The sequence below is a fragment of the Lissotriton vulgaris genome, chromosome 2_1 (genome assembly GCF_964263255.1).
Source record: "Lissotriton vulgaris chromosome 2_1, aLisVul1.2, whole genome shotgun sequence".
NCBI lineage: Eukaryota > Metazoa > Chordata > Amphibia > Caudata > Salamandridae > Lissotriton > Lissotriton vulgaris.
This window is the reverse complement of record NC_141687.1, coordinates 1795127814-1795155609: the sequence shown is the minus strand read 5'-3', so window position 1 is coordinate 1795155609 and position 27796 is coordinate 1795127814. Positions and strand designations below refer to the sequence as shown.

Below are 27796 nucleotides of genomic sequence, written 5' to 3'. Positions count from 1 at the left end.
GTAGAGCACGCACAAGGAAGACCAATAAATGGTTTGATAAGTGTTGTTCCAAGGCACATGGGGCTCTTAAGCAATCACCAAGGGATAGGGGTCTAGTCTCCTCCCTCCGTAAGGAGTACAACGCGGCCATTAGTATGTGCAAACGCAAAATCAAAGAGGAGGCGTGGGATAGCCTTCAATCTATTGACATATTAAGGGATAGCAGGAAGTTCTGGGCCACAATAAATCAGCCGTTTTTTACTGATAATGATAATTTAGATATGGACTGTGTAATACCCGATGATACTTGGCTCCAACATTTTAAGAACATCTATGATGACAAGGAGCATTGGGAGTCACTGTCCCGGAACACTGTTACCACTAGCCCCACTGATCCAGTTGTATTTGTAGTAGCCGATGTAGAAAGGGCAATCAGAGATACATTCAAACACAAGGCACCAGGACCGGATGGGGTACCTGTGGACCTCTATATAATGTACCCTCATCTTTGGGCAAAAATCCTGACAAATGTTTTTAACGCGTCATCTGTAGTAGGCTTTCCACCCTCGTGGTCTACCTCGGTCATAGTCCTCATTTTAAAAAAGGGGAATAGGGGGGACCCCGCCTGCTATAGGCCAATCTCCCTGTTAGATTCTGCTGTAAAAATCATGGGTAGAGTGATTTTACAGAAACTGTGAGATTGGCTTTCGGGCAGGGGGGTGTTCTCTAACCTCCAATATGGTTTTAGAGAACATAGAAGTACCATGGACCAATGTCTAAATTTGAACCTCCCTGTAGGTAAATATACAATAGCAAAGGATGGTCTTTTATACTTGGGTTTCATGGACTTATCATCGGCATTCGATCTGGTCAATCGATCAAAACTGTGGCAACTACTGTGGGAAATAGGGATCGAGGCCCCTTTGATTAATTTCCTTAGTGACCTTCATCAGGATATTTCTGCCTCTGAGGGTCACGCAGGAAGGCCGGTGCACGGGCCAATTTAGCTCCAGGAGGCGGGTCAGACAAGGTTGCATACTGGCCCCTCTACTTTTTACGATTTACATTAATGCCCTTGAAGATTCCCTTGCCAAGGCCACAACAGACACTCTGCGTATAGGGGGATTGGGAATCCCGTTCCTCCTGTACGCGGATGACGCTGTTTTACTTGCACGTACAGAACGGGTCTGCAGAGGCTATTGGATCGTTTTGGCAGCTTCATGCAGTCCCTTGATCTTAAAGTTAACAGCAAAAAATCTCATGTCATGGTGGCGGGGGCGAGAAGGAAGATTAGTAAGGTTAAAAGTTTTACTTGCATGGGTGCGGAAGTTACGAGGGTCCCGGCTTTTCCTTATTTGGGAGTCCTCTTTGATGAGAAAGACAACTGGGGTCCCCAGCTAAGACAGAAGTGCAATGTTGTTACTAGATCCACATCAGCCCTATTTAGTTTTTCCAAGAGGTTGGGAGCTAGGCCCATGGAGGCCATGCTTAAGATATACAAATCCAAGTGCTTAGCGATTGCCTCCTATGGGGCCGCTATATGGGGATGTGTCCCTGTGATTAATTTACAAGTGGTAGAAAACAGGTATCTTAGATCCTTACTGTCGGTTCCCCAGTCATCTCCGACATTCTCCTTACATGCTGAACTAGGCCTAAGCTATATTATTTACAACAAGGGTTGGTGAGGGACAGAGTCTCTGAATTAAACAGAATACTCTCACCCAGTCAAGAGATCAGGGCTAGATCCAACACCGTTTTTTAGCTCACTGCACCATCCCAGTTTCAGAACCTGGCTGTATGCAAATTAGTCTGTTCCTGTCCCAGTGCATGATGGGAACAGGGCAAACCAAACTACAAAAGCCAATTCTTACACTGGGAAGGAAACAAGCTACCGGGGACCGGTTTCTGGCATTTCAGCCTCTTCGGCCCGGCTTGCTTGAATCCTGATGGTGCAATGAGCAAGGGACTCACATCTGAGTATACCCTTCCACGCTTAGGGTGGACAAAATTATTTACAACAAGGGTTGGTGAGGGACAGAGTCTCTGAATTAAACAGAATACTCTCACCCAGTCAAGAGATCAGGGCTAGATCCAACACCGTTTTTTAGCTAACTGCACCATCCCAGTTTCAGAACCTGGCTGTATGCAAATTAGTCTGTTCCTGTCCCAGTGCATGATGGGAACAGGGCAAACCAAACTACAAAAGCTAATTCTTACACTGGGAAGGAAACAAGCTACCGGGGGCCGGTTTCTGGCATTTCAGCCTCTTCGGCCCGGCTTGCTTGAATCCTGATGGTGCAATGAGCAAGGGACTCACATCTGAGTATACCCTTCCACGCTTAGGGTGGACAAAATTATTTACAACAAGGGTTGGTGAGGGACAGAGTCTCTGAATTAAACAGAATACTCTCACCCAGTCAAGAGATCAGGGCTAGATCCAACACCGTTTTTTAGCTCACTGCACCATCCCAGTTTCAGAACCTGGCTGTATGCAAATTAGTCTGTTCCTGTCCCAGTGCATGATGGGAACAGGGCAAACCAAACTACAAAAGCCAATTCTTACACTGGGAAGGAAACAAGCTACCGGGGACCGGTTTCTGGCATTTCAGCCTCTTCGGCCCGGCTTGCTTGAATCCTGATGGTGCAATGAGCAAGGGACTCACATCTGAGTATACCCTTCCACGCTTAGGGTGGACAAAATTATTTACAACAAGGGTTGGTGAGGGACAGAGTCTCTGAATTAAACAGAATACTCTCACCCAGTCAAGAGATCAGGGCTAGATCCAACACCGTTTTTTAGCTCACTGCACCATCCCAGTTTCAGAACCTGGCTGTATGCAAATTAGTCTGTTCCTGTCCCAGTGCATGATGGGAACAGGGCAAACCAAACTACAAAAGCCAATTCTTACACTGGGAAGGAAACAAGCTACCGGGGACCGGTTTCTGGCATTTCAGCCTCTTCAGCCCGGCTTGCTTGAATCCTGATGGTGCAATGAGCAAGGGACTCACATCTGAGTATACCCTTCCACGCTTAGGGTGGACAAAATTATTTACAACAAGGGTTGGTGAGGGACAGAGTCTCTGAATTAAACAGAATACTCTCACCCAGTCAAGAGATCAGGGCTAGATCCAACACCGTTTTTTAGCTCACTGCACCATCCCAGTTTCAGAACCTGGCTGTATGCAAATTAGTCTGTTCCTGTCCCAGTGCATGATGGGAACAGGGCAAACCAAACTACAAAAGCCAATTCTTACACTGGGAAGGAAACAAGCTACCGGGGACCGGTTTCTGGCATTTCAGCCTCTTCGGCCCGGCTTGCTTGAATCCTGATGGTGCAATGAGCAAGGGACTCACATCTGAGTATACCCTTCCACGCTTAGGGTGGACAAAATTATTTACAACAAGGGTTGGTGAGGGACAGAGTCTCTGAATTAAACAGAATACTCTAACCCAGTCAAGAGATCAGGGCTAGATCCAACACCGTTTTTTAGCTCACTGCACCATCCCAGTTTCAGAACCTGGCTGTATGCAAATTAGTCTGTTCCTGTCCCAGTGCATGATGGGAACAGGGCAAACCAAACTACAAAAGCCAATTCTTACACTTGTCTCCTTTCTGGTGAAGAATTGGCTTGGTAGTTTAGTCTGCCCTGTTCCCATGATGCACTGGGCCAGGGACAGACTGATTTGCATATAGCCAGGTTCTGAGCTGGGATGGGGCAGTGAGATAAATAACGGTGATGGATCAAGCCCTGATCTTTGGACTGGGTAATAGTGGTCTGTTTAACTCAGACACTCTGTTCATCACCACCCCCTTTTTGTAAATCGTTTTTGGCAACTATAGGTGTGGCAGGGTATACTCAGACATGAGTCCCTTTCTCACTGCTCCATCAGGATTCAAGCAAGCCGGGCCGAAGAAGGCTGAAATGCCAGAAACCGGTCCCCGGTAGCTTGTCTCCTTTCTGGTGAAGAATTGGCTTGGTAGTTTAGTCTGCCCTGTTCCCATGATGCACTGGGCCAGGGACAGACTGATTTGCATATAGCCAGGTTCTGAGCTGGGATGGGGCAGTGAGATAAATAACGGTGATGGATCAAGCCCTGATCTTTGGACTGGGTAAGAGTGGTCTGTTTAACTCAGACACTCTGTTCATCACCACCCCCTTTTTGTAAATCGTTTTTGGCCACTATAGGTGTGGCAGGGTATACTCAGACATGAGTCCCTTTCTCACTGCTCCATCAGGATTCAAGCAAGCCGGGCCGAAGAAGGCTGAAATGCCAGAAACCGGTCCCCGGTAGCTTGTCTCCTTTCTGGTGAAGAATTGGCTTGGTAGTTTAGTCTGCCCTGTTCCCATGATGCACTGGGCCAGGGACAGACTGATTTGCATATAGCCAGGTTCTGAGCTGGGATGGGGCAGTGAGATAAATAACGGTGATGGATCAAGCCCTGATCTTTGGACTGGGTAAGAGTGGTCTGTTTAACTCAGACACTCTGTTCATCACCACCCCCTTTTTGTAAATCGTTTTTGGCCACTATAGGTGTGGCAGGGTATACTCAGACATGAGTCCCTTTCTCACTGCTCCATCAGGATTCAAGCAAGCCGGGCCGAAGAAGGCTGAAATGCCAGAAACCGGTCCCCGGTAGCTTGTCTCCTTTCTGGTGAAGAACTGGCTTGGTAGTTTAGTCTGCCCTGTTCCCATGATGCACTGGGCCAGGGACAGACTGATTTGCATATAGCCAGGTTCTGAGCTGGGATGGGGCAGTGAGATAAATAACGGTGATGGATCAAGCCCTGATCTTTGGACTGGGTAAGAGTGGTCTGTTTAACTCAGACACTCTGTTCATCACCACCCCCTTTTTGTAAGCTATATTTCAGATCATCTAAAATTGGCCTCGCTGATCTGTTGGGTGAAGACATGGCTTAATGAGGAGATTACTCTTAATCATCAAATCCTAAAAGACTGTTTAGCCCTCGACAAGGTACATAAGTTCCCTTGGCTGGCATACGTCAGAGCGGCGTGTGCCAGACTGGGGCAACCCGAATTGTATACTGCCCTGGAGGCAATACAGAAAAAGGATTTACGATGGGTTAAAATGAGCTTTTTGAATTTGTTGGAGCAAGAAAGGGAGGAGCAGAAACTTAGAAAACCAGGAGTGAGAAGAATCTATGTATTACAGACATCGTTGCGAAGGAAGCTGGTGAAGGGGGTGGTGCAGCAAATGAAGCCAGCACTAGAGCCAGTGCTAAACCTGAAGCAGGTACCAGGTGCACAGATGGTGTCAATAGTGGACTCCAAAGAGGTATTCTGACTGCGGTCCCTGTGGATCCTTTGGGGTCAAGAAAATGCCACAGAGAAGAGGTAAATTGCTGAACATAGACAGTATGTGCTCCCTAAAGGCCTCATCACAGACAGACATGTAAATTGAAGGTGCATCGGGGCCTGGCTCAGAATCTGCTCTGATGGAGATCGCTAGTGAGACTGAGAGGCACCATGATGCTCTCACTCCCTCTCTGGTGTTCCGGAATGTGCGAAGGGGTCGATTCCTACTTAGATTTAAAATGCTTCTTCTTGGACTCACCTGAAGGCTTTGATTGTGATGAAGATCTGCAGCGGAACGACTTCCGGAGCGAGAACAGAACCTTCCTTTTGACCTCATCTGGTCACAACATGAAGTCTTCCAATGTTTGACAATGTAAAACAATGCCTCACATTACCGAATGGCCTTTGAATTCATCTGGGAGTAGTTGTCACAGGCCCTAGCACCTAGTCATAGACGAGTTTGCGACAGTCCCTGCGCAGTTTGAAACCGGTTGACTTAGGAGGTGACATTTTCCCCAACACACTATAAAAAAGTATGCCATTTTGCAAAAAAGTTCTTGAAAAGACTAAGTAGCTCAAGAAAGGTTTCTGAGGGTGCAGAAATAAAGGAATGGATGTCAGCATGCATGGGTGGAGCTTATATAAGGCTCAGTTCTTCATTTGCGGAGCAGAACTACATTGGGGCATAACCACACAACCAACCAGTGCGCAGGATTACTCCTTTGAAGTTTTCGGATCCAGTCTGAGACGTGGAGAATAATCACCAGATGAGGAATCTGCAGTTAAAAGTATCCTGCAGAAATATGTCGTCTTAGAGGACAGCATAGGTCATAACCTACCTTATTTTTTTAAAATATTGTACCAGAAGACATGAACAAAGAGTTCGCCTACGTCTACTAAAGACAATATTTTTACAGATAGGTCTATTCCTTTTCAATTTCAGGCTAACCTCATAAATGTTCTAAGAGCTCCCCACTGGAATGAGGCCATGCCGAGCAAACACTTAAAACGTGCAGTGAGCAGTAAAATCCCTTTGATGATGCAGTAAACGTAAGTGGGTGAGTGTTTTGAGTTCTTTAAAAAAAATCATACCAAATAAGAATCAACCTTTCAAAGGTTCTCCAGAAAATACCTCAGAACCCTCATTAGCACACATACAGATAAAAGCGACAGAACTTTTCAGCTTAGATTGTTTTGTCATAGTAGCGGACATTATATACATTATGATATTTAGCCAAAACGTTGAAAGGGATTCTAGTATTCACGTAGCTTGGTGCTTATGTCAGGTTATTTTCAGTAACTATAAAAAAAATTCTCTATGTTACTATGCTTACTATTCTGAACACTTGGAACATATTTATGCTATGCAATTTTCTAGAAACCATAGCTACCTGAAGATTGTATGGTGCAATGACGGCAATGTCACGAGCTTTAACACCAGCATCCACCAATGCCTGAAGGTGTAAACCAACGAGCCGAACTTCACCTGCAGCAGAAAGACAACATGTTTGAACAAATGAAAACAAGTCAAACCTCACTGCTCTAAGCAATAAAATCTGCATTTCCATTATGTAGAACTATCTCCAGAGAGTCTTCCTAACCACAAAGTTGAGCGGAAATTAAAAAGTTTTACAATATATTTTTCAGAAATGTCTGAATCATTACATTTGAATCGGCACATATAACGTTTGGATCTGGAAGTACTAACTCGTGTGGCAAAAAATGTAACCTGGCAAGGGGAACAGGTTTAATGCAAACAACTGAGCACAAGTCCTAAATGCAACTTGATAGTTATAAATTAAAGTGATAATACCTTCGTTTCCTATGGATTGCTCGTTTTCTTCATTAAGTTCAAAAAGACCACAACCTGCTGTGTCAATAAGCAGCAAAGGAATAGAAGTTTCTTCTGTTAGAGCAACGCCAGGTAAATCCCTAATAAATAAAACAGATAGCAAGTCAGCTAAAGGAAAGCAATTCTGGGAATGTAGAAGTTTCATTTCAATTGCACTGCAGGCTGGAAAGTCTATAGTAACATTAAAGTCAATGAAAGAACATTAAATTATTGTATTGTCATATTTGTGTTACCTATCCTGCATTTAACGAGCGCCTCACATTAAAATACCTATCAAACCAAATCCGACAAAATTATGCAAAAGCCCATTATAAAGTGATATTAACTCGGCAAGTAAGCTGATCAACAAATAATCTGGATTAAAAACTCTATAGTTGGCTATCATCTACCCCTTCCTTGGCCTTATTTATTTATGTCATATGGTTCTGAGTAAGTTCAATTCTCCTCAATACAATTTCCATTCCGGTGATGGCTAAGTCTCTTTTTTCTGTCACTAGGTGTCAAGTGGCCTTTTCCCAACTGACTACATTTAATATTTCATCTTTTCTCAGATTGTTTTTCCAATCCGACGTACTGCGAGTATTTATATTTCCCTTTTGGACTGGATTAATTGTTTGATGATCATTCATTTTTTTCATTTTTATGAACTCATATGCCCACCTTTTTCCTTTTTGCCCCTCGATTCTCTATTCAGGATTGACGATTGTGCTTATCTAAATTAATTTTTGGCCTGATGATGACCCATGTAAACCTTTGGATTGGAACACTTTTGATGCTTCCGACAAAAGGAATGCAACGCTCTTATTGTCAGATTATTGGGATTTGTACCCAGTATTTAAAACTTTGTGCTTTTACTTTATTGTTTCTTGTCCTGACTACATACTTGCGTGTCGAGGCAGATGTGGAGTTTGGGGCGTGTGATTCTATTAATAAGGATGATAGTTCATTTTTGTAATTAAATGCATGTATATCCATTTTAATACCACCATCCACTGGGAATCATACCGCTACCTGAAGGGCTCGTTTTTAAAATTGCACTTAGAATTGCTGCTGCTTTTAAAAATTAAAATTGCACTCAGAATTGTTGCTGTCTTTAAAATTGAATGGAGTAAATGTATTAGGGGGCACTAGTCATTTCCCTACCTGATACCGACGTGTTGCTCACGGTGCAGAGCTCCTTAGCAGTCTCTACCTAACCGTGTGCTACAGCCAATCACGCAGGGCGGGGGAGGAGACAGAGGCAGGGAATCTGTTTAAATGACCACCATGTCGCGGGAGCGCAGTGGACGGGCGCAGCGGGCGAGCCAAAGGAAAGCACGTCCGCGCCCAGACGGGACCAGGGGCCATGAACTATGCTCAATTTACCAGCTATTCGGCTGAGGAACTTAGGTCCATGCATCAACTCGCCTCCCCTCTCGATTGTGGAACAATCGCGCGTCGGAGGCCAATAGGGATCTGCAGATCTCTAACTAATTACCAGGAGGTTCCAAAACCCTCCATACATCCGTGTAAGAAATTCACTTCTCTTCAAAACAAACCTACTAATATAGCCTTATAGCCCGCCGTAGCGGGCTATACCGGCTATTAAAGGCCCGCAGAATCGTTAAAGGCCCGAGCCGAAGGCGAGGGACTTTAAAAAGACAGCGGGACTTTAATTGCCGGTATAGCCCTGCTACGAAGGGCTATAAGGCTATTAGAACATTCTGCCACTAGAGGGCAGAATGTTCTAACAAATTAAACAAAGGGTTCTCGAAGCTCGAGGTGATATAAATCCCCTCGAGCTTCGAGAAGCCTTTGTAGAACATTGGAATGTTGCTCTGCGGGCCTTTACCGGCCCGTAGAAGCAGGGAGCACTCCATTGTCTGCAATGGAGCTCGCAACATTCCAATGTTCTAATAAAATGTTAAAGATACTCTATTTAAATACAAGGTCATTAGTGAAACACCAACTAGATATTTTCTCATTATTATCAGGGGATAAACCAGACATCCTGTTTCTCACTGAAACATGGCTGAAATCAGATTCCACGCCGGATATTCTAGCAGCACTACCCAATGGCTACTGTATACTTCATACAGATCGCTTCGGTAAGACGGGAGGAGGTGTCGCTGCAATCATTCAGCACGATTACAAATTTACAGCCATGACTCCTCTTGATCTCCCAGAGATAGATAATCTACTTATTAAGCTAGATTCAAAATCAGGACCACTAATCTGTGTCGTGATTTACAGGCCCCCACAGTATATGCCACTTTTTCCTGCACAGTTGAGCGAGCAAATGGCCAATATCGCTACCAATTACACTAAAATTCTGCTAGTAGGTGATTTAAACTACTCGTCAAATGACCTGCGAGAAGGGCCTCACTCTATAGAACTTACTGAACTTCTCACTAATCTGAATTTTTTTCAACAAGTGACCTCAGCCACCCATAAGGCCACATTCTGGACCAGGTCTGGTCAAATAACATCACTGTATCCTCCCCTACGATTTTACCTTGTTTATGGTCGTACCATCATCTCCTTGAGTTACTAGTCACTATGACCACAGATATCAAGACCCCTTTGACTGTAGGAGGTATGATTAGGGCATGGGGATCTTTAAATAAATTAGAATTCTTGAATTCCTTGACCGATCTACCAGTCCCATTAGCTTCAGACCTGGACCTTCTAGACGCTAATATCTCAAGCTGGATATCGGCAGTCAGTAACCTGCATGTCCCACAAAAAAACTTAAACAGGCCCGCCGGTCGGAGGCACATAAATGGTTCTCTGCGGACCTAAATGAGAAGAAACTTGCCCTCCACCAAAAAGAACGCAAGTGGCGACAAAACTACTCTAGCGAATCCAGACTGATATACTCCTCAGCGCAGAAGGAATATAAAATCGCTATCAGTACAGCTAAGGCTTCGCATTTTTCAGCCAAAATCCTTAATTCATCGAATAAGTCCAGGGACATTTTTGCAATTGTTAATGAACTAGCCAATGCAGATAGAATTTTACCTTCCCCTTTGCCCACCTTAGACCTCTGCAACGCCCTAAATAACTTTTTCTTGGATAAAATCGATGCTATCAAAGCAGGCATTCCTATTTCTATTTCCAATACTAAGGTGACCTCTGCTAACCCACCCATCAATCATCTTATCTTAGATTCCTTTCCGGCCATTAGTCATCAAGATTTTTTGGCCTTACTGTCCAAAGTGAAATCTGGCTCCCCCCTGGACTGCTGTCCGCCTGATGTACTTAAGGACATATTGTCTGCTTTACCAACTGCTCCTTTAACCCTTCTTAATGAGTCTTTACTCCAGGGATATATACCTAATGTCTTTAAACATGCGATTGTGGTCCCTCTTCTCAAAAAGCCTGGAGCTGATCCTCTCAATTTATTTAACTATCGCCCAATCTCTTTGCTTCCTTATCTGGCAAAAGTGCTGGAAGCACATGTGGCGAAATGCCTGTCCAATTTTTTGGAACAGTCTGGTTATCCAGACTCTCACCCGGCAGGCTTTCGCCCTGCACATTCAACGGAATCGGTGATATTGGCAGCATTGGACAACTTACGGAAGAAGGCGGATGAAGATATACCCCAGGCACTGGTACTATTGGATCTGTCAGCCGCGTTTGACACAGTCGACCATACTATTTTGGTCGACTGTGTCAGACAGGTGGGCTTCCAAGGACTGGCTCTAAAATGGATTAGCTCCTTCCTCAAAGACTGTACTCAATCTGTACGTCTGGCCCCCATTTACAGCCCCTAGGTTAACCATATCATGTGGAGTCCCACAAGGCTCGTCGCTCTCCCCTCATTTATTTAATCTATACCTCCTCCCCTTGATTTGTAAACTGAAGGAAATGAATGTAACTACCTTCAATTATGCTGATGACCTTCAGCTTACCTTCACCATTGACAGTTCACCTAAGTCAGTGGCTGCATTCCAGACCACCATGTTATTCATCCGACAATGGATGGATCAAAATCATCTTAAGCTTAACCCTAGTAAAGCGGAGTAACTTCTGACAGGTAAAAGCAAGATCTTTTGGGGCCCACAGTTCTGGCCAATGGATTTGGGCCCCTCACCAGTACCTTCTACATCAGAAAAAAGCCTAGGGGTCATCATAGATAATGACCTATCACTAAAAAACCAAGTAGGATCAGTGGTGTCAAAGTGCTTTATTCAACTCCGAAAGATAAGGAAAATCAGCTGCATGCTTACCCATGCGGCGCTAGTTCAGGTTACGTTGGCACTGATAATATCGCACCTGGACTATGCAAACTCTATTTATTTAGGGCTGCCTCTATTTCTCATCAAGAGGCTTCAGATGGTCCAGAATCAGGCTGCTAGGCTAATCTATCATCAGCCTAGATGGCAATCTGCCAGACCATTACTGAAAAAACTCCACTGGCTTCCCATACCTCAAAGGACAGAATTCAAGACGGGATGTCTAATTCTCAAATCACTGCAAGGCAAGAGTCCCATCTTCATTAACAATCTTTGAAATAGGTATACTCCTTCCCGCGCCCTCCGCTCAATGCACCTTCAGCTATTGAGCATCCCTGCCTGCAAGCGGAAGCGTCAAGGAGGACGACGGTTTGCGTACTTGGCCCCTAAATTCTGGAATGCACTTCCTTTGGAGATTCGCTCCTGTGCAGATCTGCTCAGGTTCAGGAAATCACTTAAAACCCAGTTGTTTACAAATGCGCATGCATAGACTCCCTCTGATCTTCCAGCAGTGCCATGAAACCTCTGGGTGTACGTGCGCTATATAAGAACTTTGTAACATAACATAACATAACTGTTTGACAAACTATCAATGAAACAACAAGCGGTAAAAGTTGCAGCCACCTTCTTCCCCATTTTAAAATGGTTGAAGAAAATTATCTGGATGCTCCCTAGAGCTACTCAAAAAACTGAATTCCAGGCACTTGTAAAATCTACACTAAGCACAAGATGGCAGTGGTATATACTGGCCAGCACCTCTGTACAAGTTTGTATCAAGATTCAAGATATATACATAGGGATATTCTCCAGCGTGCTCAATGTCGAACACCATGCCATCCACAGTGTTGTACTGTATGTAGGAAACCCCACATTCAGATAAGACCAAAAGTTTTGTTAGACAGAGCACAACCCAAAAGTTTCTTACCACAGTGATTAGAGTGAACCAAACATGTGTGGCATCATATAAAGCACAACTCAGGTATTGTTCAAATAAACAGAAGTCTTTTTATTTTCAAGTCTTCATCAAAGTTGACTCATCACAGTTGACAAGTAGACAAAAAGAGAATCACAGCCGACACGTGTTTCGTCTTGGGACCACTTTTTCAAGGCTAAGACACACTGTGTAGATGTATTATGCTTCCACGACGTTTCCTGAGTAGGTGAAAAACGACTTCTATATAGAGAACCAGGTTACTGTAGCGATTGAAACTCTACAAGACCAGATCTGTTGCAAATGTGGTTAAGATTACAATATTTACATGGCTTTAAATATTTAGAAATAGAATAAATAACATTTTGGCCTGGGGGAAAATGCCAACTAATGGAGGGCCCCCAAGACAGGTGCGGGCCGGTTCGGACCGGTGCCTGGCGGTGCCAAAGGTGGTGCCCTGGTTTTGAATTTTCGTGGGCGGGATGCCCGCGGTAGGTGATTGGCCAGTATGCCAGTGAAGGGAGGCACCTGGGCTGTCGCGGGGGCAGCCAGTTGAGGATAAAAGGGGGAATGCATCCCCACACAGTTACCTGTTTTTTCCTCGCCTGGGTGCCCCAGACGACCTCATTGCTGAGCCTGCGTCCTTGACCCTGCCGCCACTGCTGGGGAGCGTGGCGGTGAAGCTGCATTTTTTTCTCCACCCTCCCATCTTCTTAGACAGACTCTTTTTGGGGGGCAGGGAAGGAGTCATGTTTGGTCACAGTAATTGAAGTGCAGGCGAATTCTGAATTATGAAGCCTTTGGCTTAAAACTGGGGCTGCTGTTGCCGTTGAGAGGTAAGGAAGGGGTTGGGTCTCCCGCTACAGCGATTGTCCCTAGCCCCTCACGGAACTCCATTACATGGCCCCGGAGAATGTCAGGGGATGGTGTCAGTGCCAGGGGACCAAGATATGGCCTGGTAGCCCATGCCCATCCCATTGGGGATCTCTTTTTGGGTTGGCTCTGGCATGGTATGTTGGGGGTTCAGTTTTTATGCTGGCCCACGCACCCTTTTTTTTTTGAGGGGGCAGGTGAGTTCACCTTGTGATATGCAACTTGCAGTATGGGAACCACGGTCCCAAATCATTTGGAATAGACAATGCTATGGTGCTTGGGGGTGGCCAGCCATGAATCCTTTTGAGAATCTGTTGCTAGCAGATGACATGAATTAGTTCCTCTAGTCAAAGGATTCTTTTTTTTATTTTTTATTAAAGAACCAGTAGCAGCATAGGACAATCACAGGTAAATTTAAACAGTAAATACAAGGAAAAAATACAGGTAATAGAGAAAAAAGAGAAAAAAAGAACAAAAAGCTTCAAGAATGGATACATTATACAAACATTTAAGAACTATGGAGCTGAATACTAAGAAGAGCTACTAAGTGGCATAAAAACGAAGAAATTATAAGAGTACAATCAAACAGTCTTATATACCTCAGCCAATTCCACTAGGGATTATTCCAGCTTTTCAATTTGAGACAGGCCGCCAGATTGCCTCCCCTCGAAGCCTTGCTTTGAAGCCTCTAGTAGCAAATGTAGCCGATTCGTAGCTTTAACCGCTAAGAAACGGGCTAGCCACATCTGAAAGCTGGGTGGGGAAGCTTCCTACCAACGGGTGGACAAAATTAGCCTCAGTACCGCTGTGCCAATAAACAACAATCTTTCTTCAGTTTTTGAAAGTTTTAAAGAGTTGTCAAAACCTAAGACAAATAGGGTATCAGACTCTGGGAGTTTATGACAAAATAGTTTTTGCCAAAAAGAAGCAATCATACTTTTTATAACAGTGAGCTCTGAACAGTTGCTAAACATATGGGCAAGAGTGGCGGGTCCTTGTAAACATCGCAGACACAAATCACTCTCTCTTTTGCCCCACGCAAAAAGTTTGGCCGGGGTAAAATAAAGATCGAATACTGTCTTGAAAAGTTGAGCTTTTAGGTTACTAGCCATAAATAATTTATGGCTCAACTCCAGGACTCTGTCTATATCAATGTCTGGATTATTAAGTTTCGCCGCCCATTTAGTTTCCGTCTGTTCTATATCATCCTGTGTTTCAGTCAGAAGGGTGTCATAAAACGTTCCTATCCTAGTATTTGGTCTAACCATTACCTCAATTATATCAATTTTTGAAAGACACAATGTAGACCCTTTGGCTCTTAGCTTAGCGAACACCTGAGCAAACTTAAGAAAGTCCCCATTAGAGAGACCATATTTCATTTTTAAATCAATAAAAACAGTGTCAAATCCTTTTAGCAAAAACTCGTTAACAGTTTTAATACCCAGCCTTTCCCATTTCCTTGCAGTAGAATCAAAATCAAGACCATGTTTAATAGTAGAATGCCACAAAGGTGTATAACGGTTGATTTTCCCGATATGCATGTGTTTGGCTACTTTATCCCAAATTTTCCAGGCGCTATTTAGGATTCCTCCCTTATTCTTCTTGTAATGACTTGCCTCAGTCTTTCTTAATAATAAGCCTTTAGCATCCTGACCGAGTAAGAGCTCATAAATTGAAGGAATTGACGCTGTATCAGTCCGACTTTCTTCAATCGAATCTAACACCATAGGAGTAAGCTGTTTAACCCCTTCTATGCGGATGACAAAGCCAGCTCGTCATGGGCGTTACCTGCGCTGCGCACATGACGAGCTGGCTTTGTCACGAAAGCCGCGATTTCCAAATTTCAGCGCGCAGCGGGAAAACCCGCTAGCGCGCATGCGGTTAAGGAATGCTGCCCAGTGGTAGAAAATCATGTTAGGTATAGTAAGCCCACCCCTATCCAATGGAAGAGAAAAAAAAAAGAGTGTGATCGCCTAATCTTTCCATGCTGCCACACAGATTTAGACATGAGGGCGTTAATCAATGTAAGAATTTTAGGTTCAACAGCTAAAGGAATAGCTCGAAATAAATATAGGCATCTAGGCAATACATTCATTTTCAAATAATTGACCCTACCTATAATGGAGAGGTAGAGACCGTTTACCCTATCCAAATCAGTCTTTATCTTTTCCAGGAGCGGATCAAAATTAAGCTTCACTACAAGCTTAGTATTAGAGCAGATGGCTACTCCAAGATAAGTAGCTGTCTTGGCTCTTCTTTGATCTGGGCAGACAGTATTATCGGTACATAAGATTACAGTCTTTCCTTTATTAAGAGAATATCCCGAGCAATTACCATATTCTAAGGCCACTCGCTCAATTTCGCGGATCGCCTGGATCGGGTCGGGTGTTAAAACTGTGATGTCATCGGCATAAGCTAACACTTTTGTCTCAAATTGGTTACAGAGCACTGGTTTAATAATATTGCTTTCCAAAAATTTAAGAATTAGGGGATTGATATAGAGAGCGAAAAGTAGGGGCGAACAGGGACATCCCTGTCTTGTGCCTCTTGCAATATTAATATAAGCAGATTCTGAACCTAGCATTAGAAGTTTTGCTTTGGGACGTAGATACATTGATTTAATAGATCTCAGAAATTTAGGACCGAAATTAGTACCCACAAAAAGTTCCATGAAACACGATCAAAGGCTTTCTCAGCATCAAGTAGGATCATTGACATCTGTCCTCCCGTGACAGACATGGCATCAAATAGGGCAATAGCCCAACGAGTATGAACTGTAGTCCCCTTAACCGTGACAAAGCCATGCTGCCACGGAGAGACCAGATGCCCAATGACCCCACTGAGTCTAACAGCCATCACCTTTGCGTATAATTTAGAGTCCGAATTAATCAAAGATATTGGGCGATAGGATGTTAATTGCTCTGGTGGTTTCCCCTTCTTTGGGAATACAATAATGCTGACCTCGACCCAGGAATGTGGAGGAACACCATTGCACTGAACCCCCAGAAATAAATCATATAGAAGGGGACATAATTGTTGGCCAAGAATTTTATAAATATCGATCGGCAATCTATCTGGGCCCGCTGCCTTGCCAGATGCTAAAAGCGATAATGCAGACTCTACCTCAGCCAGCGTGATTTCACCTTCTTACTCTTCCCTGGTGGTATCATCTAATAGACTAACAGCCTCCGAGTTATTAAGGAGGTTCGCCAGAAAGTAACCAATATCCTTTTCGGTGGCAACAACTTCTTCTGAATACAGCCTTTGATAGTATTTTTGAAATTGAAGGACGATATAAGCTGCTTGCGAGAAGGTCTGCCCACCGTCTACAATTGTGTAGATGTTATTTATTACGTTTTTTTGGTGGGTTCGGAGTGCAAGCTGCTTGCCCACCTTTTCACTGCTTTCATAAACCATCCTCCTGTAAGCTCTATAGGTTTGGGCAGCTTTATGGCTAAGATTAGTATTTAACTCAGCCTTTATGACCGCTACCTGGAGCATCTGGCTACTAGCATCTCTACCCTGTGCGATTAAGGAAGTGTGGTCTCCCTCAGCTTTAGCCAGAGCTGACACCATTGACTCATGACCTTTTCTTGATTTGGTTCTGGGAAGTTCTGAAAGCTGATAATCTCCCCCCTTAAGGCGGATTTGTAGGAGTCCCACACTGTATTTCTGGAGGCGCTAAACCGATTTATGTTAAAGAACTCTTCTGTCCAGTTTTTAATATGAGTAATAAACTCGTGATTAAACAAGAGTTTCCTATCGAACGACCAGGACCGCCGTTGAGTGTATTGCGAGTCGGCTGTGATCCCCCAAGAATGAGTGCATTATGATCGGAAATTATTCTTGGGGGTTTATTAATTGTTGCATGTGGTGCTAAGTCTCCGGAGACGAATATGTAGTCAATCCGAACTTGTTTTTGGTGGGGATGTGAGAAATAAGTATAGCCTGGGTCGTGAGTATTGTTTTGCAGCCAAACGTCAATTAAGCCATAGCTACCCAACAATCTTTTAACAGCCTGATACACCCTGGGTTTACGGCCAAGATATTTCTGTTTGGAGGCAGTGTTGCACAATAACGGTATAAGTGAGACGTTAAAATCACCACACAAAACTAGCGGGCCCTGCCAAGTGGCCAGTTCAGCTTCAAGTACCTCAAAGATAGTTGGATCGTCGTGGTTTGACCCATATATGCAAGTATACCTGCATATAGCTTAAGGCGCTTGCAGCAGATCCAAAACCAGGCGGCGCGCCTGGTGTTTAAATTGTCAAAGTCTCACCACATCACTCACCTCCTCAAGTCCCTACATTGGCTCCCTGTCCGCGCACGTGTCAAGTTTAAGCTTGCCTCCATCACCTTCCAAGCACGACTGGGCACGGCACCGGCTTTTATCTCATCTGAGATCATCCCCTACGTTCCCACTAGGGAACTGCGTTCATCCACTCAATCCCTTCTCACAGTCCCGCGGTTCCGGAGGAAGAAATGGGGAGGATCGAAATTTGCGACCCTTGCTCCACTCTTCTGGAACTCCCTGCCTCTTGAGCTTAGAGCCTTAACTCTTTATCCGCAATTCCGGAAACAGCTCAAAGCTCATTTGTTTACTAAATCCTTTAATTAGTTCATTAGCAGTTCTGTTTCCTTTTAACTCCGCTTCGGCCACCCCCGTCCAGATATCTGTTAGTTGCAGCGCCATGAAACCGCTGGTGAATGTGCGCTTTATAAATAATTTTAAATTCAAATTCAAATTCAAATATATGGTACAAATAGTAATACCACACGCGAGTTTAACAATAGCCCATCTACCCTGGGGATCTGAGAGGTGACGTACTCCTAACCCAAGGCTTGTTTTTGCTAGAACTGCTACACCCCTTATGTTCGAAGATTGTGTGGAGGCTATCAATAAATTATACCCCTTCAGATTCAGCCATGATCTCCTAACCCATGGGACATGAGTTTCCTTAAGACAGAGTATATCAACAGGATGTAGCCGGGTCTGGTGGCTCAGTGGACTAATGCGTCCACTGCAGGGGCCTGTGTTCGACCTCATGGTCACAGGTTCAAATCCCGGCGGGTCCACTCAGCCTTTCATCCATCTGAGGTCGATAAAATGAGTACCATTGAGTTGGGTAACAATAAACATCTGTTATTCAGCGCCAAGAAACCGCTGGGTGAACGTGCGCTTTACAAATACACATGTTATGTTATGTTATGTAGGATTTATTTTCAATAGCTCAGCCATTCGCCGTCGTTTATCCCCAGATAAGAGCCCTCCAACATTCCAAGTTTGGACACTTAATCTACCCATTACTTATAGGAAAAGATAGTAAGATCACTTTGAGCAAATACAAATTTGTTTTAGGACGTTGCTCCAGCTCCAGTTCTTTTCCGTTTATTTTCCCCTTACTAAAGCCTCTTGCTGACAAAACTGGTTCTTTTTTTAGCGTTTTCTCCCCCCCAACCCACCCCCACTCCTCCTTCCCTGCCTCCCTCCCCGCCCTACCCTCACACACCCCCTTAGAGCCCCCCACCCCAAACAGTAGGCAATCAGACTCAACCAGAGTCTGGGTGATGCAGTTACAGCACAACATCTAAGCTACCGCCAATTAAAGTGCTGAAATAGAAATAATAAATGAATACCCAGAAAAGGGAAAAAAGAGACCCGCAATACCACCTATACTAACAACATACAATTAAGTGTTAAATGACAGCCTTATAATGTTTCAATGCCTCCCAGCATAACAATATAATAATCATATCCTAATTAAATGTGTGCATTTATCAAAGATTGGAGCTATCCAAGCCAAATATTCAAACCGAAGATCATTATAAAAAAACATAAGTAAGCAATCGTCATTAACATGAATCATTTCTGAGACAATTCATCAAGGGATGCCTTTGCTTTGATTTCGGAATGAAAGAATTTTGTGAGGCCACCAAATACAATTTTAAGCTTCGCAGGGTTGTTCAAGTATACTTGGGCACCTTTATCTTGGAACGGTTTAATCAAAGAGCGGAGCCGCCACTGTCTCTCCACAGTTACGTGGCAAAAGTCTGGTCTTGTGAAATAAGAGAGCTCATTATATACCACCTTATGGTCTGGTCTCGCTTTCTCAGCCACCGTCTGCCTTAACAAAAAATTTCCAAAATAAACTAAAATGGCTCGGGGGTAGACCCCGGGTTTGGGTGGCAGGTTAAAAGGCATCCGGTGGGCTGGTTGGATTTCGGCATCCCAATTCCAGTTCTTAAGATCAGGCATAGACTCTCTGAATAGTTTTATTACAAAGGCTCGAGTATCCGCCCCCTCCATTTTCTCCGGAATTCCCAGAATACTCAAATTATTGCGTCGTTGTCGATTTTCGAACTCCTCCAGCTTCCATTTAATGTCTAGGAGTTCGGCTTCCTGAAGTTTAATTCGCTCAGAGTTCAGAGTGGCCTCTTTCTCGTTCGTCATAACCCTGGCTTCCATCTCGGTGACTCTTTCCCCTATCAGGTTGCAGGACTTGGAAAGTTTCCTGACAACTCCTAGCATTTTACGAAGTGCAGCCCGGGATCTCTTACTGTCCAAAGCGGTCTCTTCCCTATGTGCTGCAATAGCCTGCAAAATGGTTTCCACTGCTGAGTGCGATATCTCCGAGGTAGCGGAGTTTGTAGGGGCCCCCCCAAATATTACAACGAATTAGAAACGGAGTGGTTATCGGCCGAACCGCACTGTTTAAGTCTGGATGTCGATTTGGGTTTGGCTCTGACATTGTTAGCATTTAAACTCTCCTCACAGTAGCTATCCTTGGAAGAGCTGAGCAGAGGTTCTGATTCAGATTCTTCACCTTCCGAGCCATCTATAGAGTCACAGCCATCCGACCATTCTCCTACAACATTGATTCCATTCTCGTCGGAAAAAGAGTAGAACTCGCTAGGTTCTTTATCCTTCTCCTAAAGTATATGAACCTTTAAAGAGCTTTCCCCCGACGTATTTTCGTTTAACACTTGATTCCCAACCAACAAGCCAGAATTGTCAGTGGGTTGGATGGGTGGGGGTGAGCTTGGGGGCCCAACAGATATGGCTGGTAATGATACAATCGGGAGCCCAGTAGATAACACCTGTGTTGAATGCTTTACCCCAAGTGGAGTTATTTCACCTTGTACCCCCAACACATTTTCCCCTGCCCCTGAAAACGACATACAGCGCCCTTCCAGTTCTTGAACACGGCCAACACCACTAACAGAGATCCCCTCAGGTGTAATGGGTTGGGCAGATTGGGCAGATTGAGCAGACTCAGCTGCATCGGTGTTACTTACAGTTCTGGTGACTGTTGGGGGGGGGGGGCTGTCCTGGAGCCGTGGTAGCATAATTAGAGGTAACTCCAGCCATAGAGTTAATAGTGGTGTTCAGAAGAGGCTCAGGCACCGGTGTTGCTGTGGGACTCTCAGAATTCCCAATGTTTGCTCCTGGACGGTGCATTATTTCCTCGTTGGCGTGGTTGTTCAATGTGTCCTGGATAACCTCTTTTACAGGGTCTTTTTGCAATCTGCTCTGCACTCCCTTTTTAAGCAACAAGTCCAGTACTGTGCCCCTGGTGGAACTCAGCTTTCTTCTAGCGGCATGAGCGTCTTGTCTTGGGGAGTGTTCAGAGGAGGCTTGCTGTTTTCTAGTCTTAGATCTCATTGTATTGGTAAGGGTGTTGCCTCCTTCCTCATCGTTCAGTGATTCCTCGTGTTGCTGCCGCTCAGCCTCTTTGCGGAGGATTCTGGCAGCCTTCGCTACACGCGCTCTAGACGCCGCAGCTGAGGCAGCCGTTTTCGGGGGCATAATTGCTGCAGGATCGGGTAGCTCCACAATAGACACACGAGCAACGAAGATAAAATTGTAGCACTGCACCCCCGTTAAACAATCGGCGGATACAGTGTAGCCGCTATAGTATAGCAGCGGCCACGGTGAATGTGGTTGCTGCGGCTGCAAATGTGGGCGGACTCCTTTCGGCAGAACTGGAGCCGGATCTCTGGCTGGAGCAGCAGCTGAAGCAGAGGGAAGCTGATAGGTTGCGGCGCTGCAGTGCAGGGCGATCGGCTCTCCCGTGATACTAAGGGAGCAAGGGAGTTGTGGCTGATCGTGGGAGGCACCGAGAACCATGCCGCCTACAAACCAGGGTAAGATCAGTTATACTCATAAAGCGACATGCAGAAATTTTCCTCGCCGCGATTTAGTAAACAGAGTGGTCGCTGGGTTAGGTTCGGTAATTCATACACGGGAACGAGGCGTAGTGGAGCGGAGCCTTGTCTCTCCCTCTTTCTCCTTTCCCTGGAACGAGGAGCGGAGCTCAGGCGTGGTGCTGCTTTGCGGTCTACAGACAGACCACCATCTTGCCTCCGACACTCTAGTCAAAGGATTCTTGATGTAAATATTTTAAGTGTCATATGAAAGTTTGGATAATTGTATAATTCTGTTTATATAAAAGGACGTATTTATGTTGCACTAAAAAAAGAATGTCTTTAATGTAAGTCCGAGATCGTAAACACATGGAGTTTGTGTTCAGAGTTTATGGGCTGAGTATACAGCTGACCTGCATATTGTCCTCTCAAATACAAAAATAAAATAAAAACTCCCCCAGCCAATGTAACCATGTACAACCGGAGTTGTTGTACATGGTTTCCCTCTAGAAAAGTGAGGATTGTCCTTGTGACTGTATTCACTGGACATCCTGCAAAATCGGGAGAAGTTATACTTGCATGAGGTAATGAGAAAATCAGGACACTGACTTGCCACAGGATTACACTTAGTAACTAGATTTCACATAACACTGTTCACCATTACCAATGGCAACAATTATTAAGGTTAACTTTATATTTATATATGAAGTGTGGAAGCAGGTTCTAGCCATCATGAACCAAAATAAATATTTCACTACATGAATGTATTGGTACACAACCATTTCAAACAACCCTACCAGGAAACAAGTCACAGGTCAAAAATGGTAACAGCCAGTGATATTTACAACGACATACTGTCAGGCCAGCTTTTTCTGAAAATACAAGTGCACCTCTTTTCCACAAACTCCTGCATACCAGACTTAAAAAATTCGATAAAGTCTTAGGCCTTATTACGAGTGTGATGGTCCCATGTACCGACAAATCGGTGGTGGTGGTCCGAGAGCGGGGAGCTCGGTGGCGTGACTGCCATATTACGAGTTGTGCGGATTGGCTTTCGGAAGACTGCCAACGCTTGGTTCGCAGTCGTGGAAAGTCAGCCGCCACAGGGAGGTATGGGGGATCTGCACTGCTGTGCGTATTACGAGTTACCTGATCTACGAGTGGACCGTAGCAGTCTGACCGCATGCGTCAAGGTGGCAGTGACAAAGGATTTGGGGTGCCTACTCACCCCTTTCTTCTATCTCCAGGTCCCCACTTCACGGCAGGTTCTTAACCCCGAGGATTAAGACCCTGTGTCCGGCAATATACAGGTGAGTCTTTTTCGTACCATTTACCCATTGCCAGGGCTGCCCACATATGGGCTGAACCCCGGTAAAGCGTATATGATATTGTTCCGCATATATCATGAATATGTGTGTACCCAACATTTGCAGTCAAAATGCCCACACAGGCATCAATATATTTGGAAAAAGTAGTCACAATTGCTGCAAGATCCCCGCCTGCACATGACTGGCCCTGTGGTCAATTTGTAATACGGCGGTCTTTGGACTGCCAGCGCTGTGGGCTGCTGGTGGGCGGATGCAGTTCTACGGCAGTCTGACTGCCAAACTTGTAATAAGGTCCTAAATACATATCTGAATTAAAAATATTCCAATGTTTTTAGGCCAATGAGACGAGTTTGGGTAGCTGCAGGACATCTTAAATTCCCATTATGCGTTCAGTTACTTCACATTCATTACTGTTCATATAGTGTAATAAGTGGTCTTTTGGGTTTTTAAAGACTTTCATGGTCGCTCCTTCTAACACTAATTTAAGCTAGTTCAACCATTTAATTTCTTTATGACGTTGAGCTCTTGTAACCATAAAGATTTTATATGAAGCATTTGCACTAAGATTTCGATATACCGAATGGTCATCTTTAGGTCCTATGGATGCATTATGTGCATTACAAAGCAGCCTCAACCACTGTAGGTTCAGTTTGTATTACTGATTATTGATAGTATTACTGTTGCCATCAACCATCTGACTGAATCAGATATACATTTTCTGCTAATGGTGTCAGTGAATCAGAGATGAATTATTTTCATTCAGTTCTAAAAGCTACAACAAGAAGGCACTCAGAATCACTCTATACTACGAGGAGATTGTTGATATCTATCAATCAAAATTCAGCATGATGAAATAATCATTCAATTTACAGATTGCTTGCGCAATTTTAAAACAAATCTGCATTTGTCGAATTTTTGCAGGAAGACGTGATCAACAACTAAAAACAATGTCATGACATACTTAGAGGCTGATTAGGAGTTTGGCAGTCTGTGGACCACCAAACTCAGAGGTGCAGCGGTCCGGCCACCATGCACTGGTGGTCCGACAGCCTTATTACAACTTTGATGGTCAGACCGCCATTGGACTGCTGCAACCGACATGGAGTGGAGCGGTGGTCAGGGGCTCACAATATGCTGGCAGTGCGGCTTTGGCACCTCCATGCATATTATGAGTTTCCTGACCACCAGTGGTCTCATGGAGGTTCTTACTCCACAAAACTGCTGGCGGCCAGGAAACAATGGGGGCCCCACTGGCCCTCCTTTACCCCATGCATGTTGGTGCATGCAAGGGGGAACATGGTGTGCACATATCTACATGCACGCCCAGTTCCTGCACGGCATGGACATAACAGTCCATGTCGTGCAGGAACTGTTATGTTATGTTATGTTACGTGGATTTGTACTGCGCACAGCTGCCCCAGCCAAGGGGCGTCCCGGCGCATGTCAAGGTAACACGCAACAACCACAGGAAACACAACAGAAAAAAGAGGAGATAAAAGTTAAAACAGAAAAGTTTTTATCGCCTTGCGGAAGGAAAGAAGGCCTTCTAGCAGCCGAATCTCTACCGGGAGAGAGTTCCAGAGTTCGGCCGCTTTGACCCGGAAAGAGCGTCCACCAATACGGCACAGCTTGTATCGTGGAGTGATGGAGAGAGCTTGGCCCAAGGATCTCAAATGTCGAGTGGGGACATACCAGGACAGAAGACCCGTAAGAGTTTGAGGGGCCGTGCCTTTTAGGATCTTAAAGGCCAAGCATAGCACTTTAAACTGGATTCTTGCTCTGACCGGGAGCCAGTGCAGCGCTTTTAGAGTACTGGACACAGAGCAAGATCTGGGAAGACCAACAATAGCTCTGGCGGCAGCATTCTGCACTCGTTGGAGGCGAGTGACTTCGGCCAGATTAGCGCCAACCAGAAGAGAGCTGGCATAATCCAGGCGCGATGTAACAGTCGCCTGGATTACCAGCTGCCGCATATGAGAGTCAAAAAACTTCAGGACTGGTCGCAAAGCCCGGAGAATTCCAAAAAAGCAGGCTGCCGTTTTCTTCGTATGTCCCACAAAACTGAGAGTGGGATCCATCCACACTCCCAAGTTTTTTAATTCCGTCACAGGGAGGGGGGCCGGCCCAAGCTCTGAAGGCCACCACCTGTCCCCCCAGAGATCCGCCCTTCTACCGACGATCATGATCTCGGTCTTCTTCGCGTTGAGCTGGAGGCAGTTGGCCTTCATCCAGCTTGCCACCGCTCTAAGTCCGCTCTGAAATCTGGGAGCATCCTGGTCCGCATCCCCGCTGATGGTAACCGCCAGCTGGGTGTCATCGGCATATGACACCATTGTCATGCCCCACTGCCTGACAACCTCAGCTAGCGGTCTCACGTAAAGATTGAACAACGTGGGGCTCAGCGAGGATCCCTGTGGCACTCCCTGTTTCAGAGGATGGAAGCTGGACTGGAACGGCGGAATCGCAACGCTGAAGAGACGACCATCGAGGAAGGACTGAAACCACTGGAGGGCAGGCCCCCCCACTCCAATCTCCTCCAGGCGGTGCAACAGGATAGGATGGGAGACAGTATCGAAGGCGGCGCTAAGATCTAATAATACTAGCGCCGCCGTCTGTCCTGCATCCATCACTGTGCGAAGATGTTCAGCCATGGTGAGAAGGGCGGTTTCCGTGCTGTACCCAGCACGGAACCCGTTCTGGGTGGGGTCTAAGATGTTGGCACGAGTAATGTGGTCGGAAAGAACCTTATTCATGTGGGCCTCCACGACTTTGGTCGGCCAGGGGAGCAGGGAAATAGGCCGGTAATTCTCCGGCTTTTACGGGTCCAAATAGGGTTTCTTTAAAATAGGAGAAACTACAGCCCGCTTCCAGCTTGTTGGAACCGTACCTGAGGCCAGCGAGATGTTAATCAGGGAGAGTACCGAAGTACGACCCACAAACAGCTGGTCTCTGAAAAGGGCTGGCTTGATCGGATCGGCGGGCGACCCGGATTTCACCTGCTGCGCCAAGATGGTAAAGCCCTCGGGAGACAACGGGGGTAACACATGAAGCAGAACATCTCCGCCAAAATTGCGTGGAGTACCTGCCGGTGGCCTAGTGTCCGAAAAAGTAGAATAGATGTTCTGAACTTTTTCTAAAAATAACCGGGCAAGAGCCTCACAATGTGCGATGGAACTCGTTGTAATGGCCGAGGCTCGCTTTGCCACAAGGTCCTTTACCACTTTGAAGATGGTTTTGGAAGGGTTAAGGCTATTGCCGAACTCCGCAGCGTAAAAAGCTGCCCGGGCCCGACATATAGCACGGTGGTAAACTTTAACGGCAGCGAGATACACAGCCTTCTTCCCGCTGTCGTACACCTTCCGCCACTCCCTCTCCGCTCGCCTACAACTGCCCTTGAGTATACGTAAGGCACTGTTATACCAGGAACTTGACTCTCTGGAACTGATTTTCCTAGTTGAAACAGGAACCAGGGAGTCCAGTGCCTCAGTGACCCAAGAGCAGAACCGGTCATAACCTGCATCCGCATCCTCCAAAGGTCCCAACGGCACTGCCGCGAGGGCCTGATGAAGGTCCTCGAGATTCAGTTTGCTCCAGTGACGTGTGGAGATCATCCTCACAGGAGCAGAAGAGGGAATTCCCGGCAAGGGAACATGAATGGCCACTAAAGAATGGTCTGACCAACCGAGCGGGGTAACGGCCGATACTGTGGCCTCCGTCAGGTTCGTAAAAAACGGGTCCAACGTGTGGCCGCCTACATGAGTGGGATGCCGCACTATTTGTTGGAGTTGAAGGGCCTCCAGGTCGGCTAAAATACAACACACCGTAGAGATTTTCTGGTTCTCAAAGTGCTGATTGAGGTCCCCCAAAATAGAGAAGTTAGCGCACCCCAGCGCCAAAGAACTCACTGCGACTGGAAAGGCAGCCCTGAATGCCACTTCGCTACCCGGGGGGCGATAATCTACCATCCCCGAAAAAGAGAACTGGAGATTGACCTGAATTTTGAAGGAGGCACTCTCGCAGCCTACGATGTTAAGGGCAGACCAACAGCAAGAAAGGCTAGATCTTACTGCGAGAGCAATACCCCCTCCCCTAGTTGATCGATTCAAGGTGAAAACCGAAAAATCTGAGGGGAATGCCAAATTAATAATGGCCGCGTCATCATCCTTCAGCCAGGTTTCCGTAATAGCCACAATATCAGGGGCTTCGTCACGCATCAAGTCCCTAACAGCAAGATGGTGTTGCACTAGAGACCTCGCGTTGAAGCTCAAAATGCGCAGAGCAAGGGCCTGACGGCCACGGCGCGCAACAACCGGTGGAGTCTTCTGATAGATTTTAGCCGGAAGATCCAGTGCCCACTGACCACATGCGCACTGATAGGGGCCACAAAGGGGGTGTATAGGTGCATGTGTACACCTCGGGACAGAACGTCCTAAAAGCCGAAGCATGGCTGCAGAATAGACAAACATAGCGTAATCCCGTGTCGCCAGCCCTGATGATGTTGAAGACCCTAGAGGCTGCCGCGCCCGGCGCGTCCTTGGCGCGGACGGGCGCAGACGGGCAGGACTCAGGCACGACTCCGGCTAAGCGACGCTGTCCCACTGCGCGTTCCCGCTGCACGGGAAAGGACGACTTTAAATAGGCGAGGCGAATGGCACCACGAGCGAAGAGACGCTCCAAGATGGCGCCCGTGCAAAAACCTACACAGCCCAAGGCAAGATGGCGCCCACCGACCCAACCCCGGGACCCGGACCCGCCAAACGGCGGTGCTTTAACTCTTTAAATGCAGGTAAGAGGGCGAGGGACTATTCCCAAATGAGAGCGCCTAAAAACAAGGGAGAATCAAATTAGGACAAAGCAAATACAAAACAGGTAGTTTAAAAGAGCAGCGCGACAGCAGCGCGCCCTGCAGGAAGCCAGTACCTTGACCAACTGACAGAAGATAAGTCCGCCTTAAATAGGCGAGGCGAATGGCACCACGAGCGAAGAGACGCTCCAAGATGGCGCCCGTGCAAAAACCTACACAGCCCAAGGCAAGATGGCGCCCACCGACCCAACCCCGAGACCCGAACCCGCCAAACGGCGGTGCTTTAACTCTTTAAATGCAGGTAAGAGGGCGAGGGACTATTCCCAAATGAGAGCGCCTAAAAACAAGGG

General features: G+C 45.9%; 1 protein-coding gene across 2 annotated transcripts in view; it reads right to left on the bottom strand.

The window, feature by feature from the left end:
- Nucleotides 1–27796, bottom strand: part of IGHMBP2 (immunoglobulin mu DNA binding protein 2) — a 335240-nt gene that overhangs the window by 106031 nt on the left and 201413 nt on the right. For both annotated transcript variants that reach the window (XM_086957844.1, XM_086957845.1), the window contains exons 10-11: nucleotides 7110–7228; nucleotides 6688–6782 (exon numbers count right to left, since the gene is read on the bottom strand). In XM_086957844.1, coding sequence (XP_086813970.1) covers nucleotides 6688–6782; nucleotides 7110–7228 — 214 coding nt within the window. The remainder of the gene's footprint in view (nucleotides 1–6687; nucleotides 6783–7109; nucleotides 7229–27796) is intronic.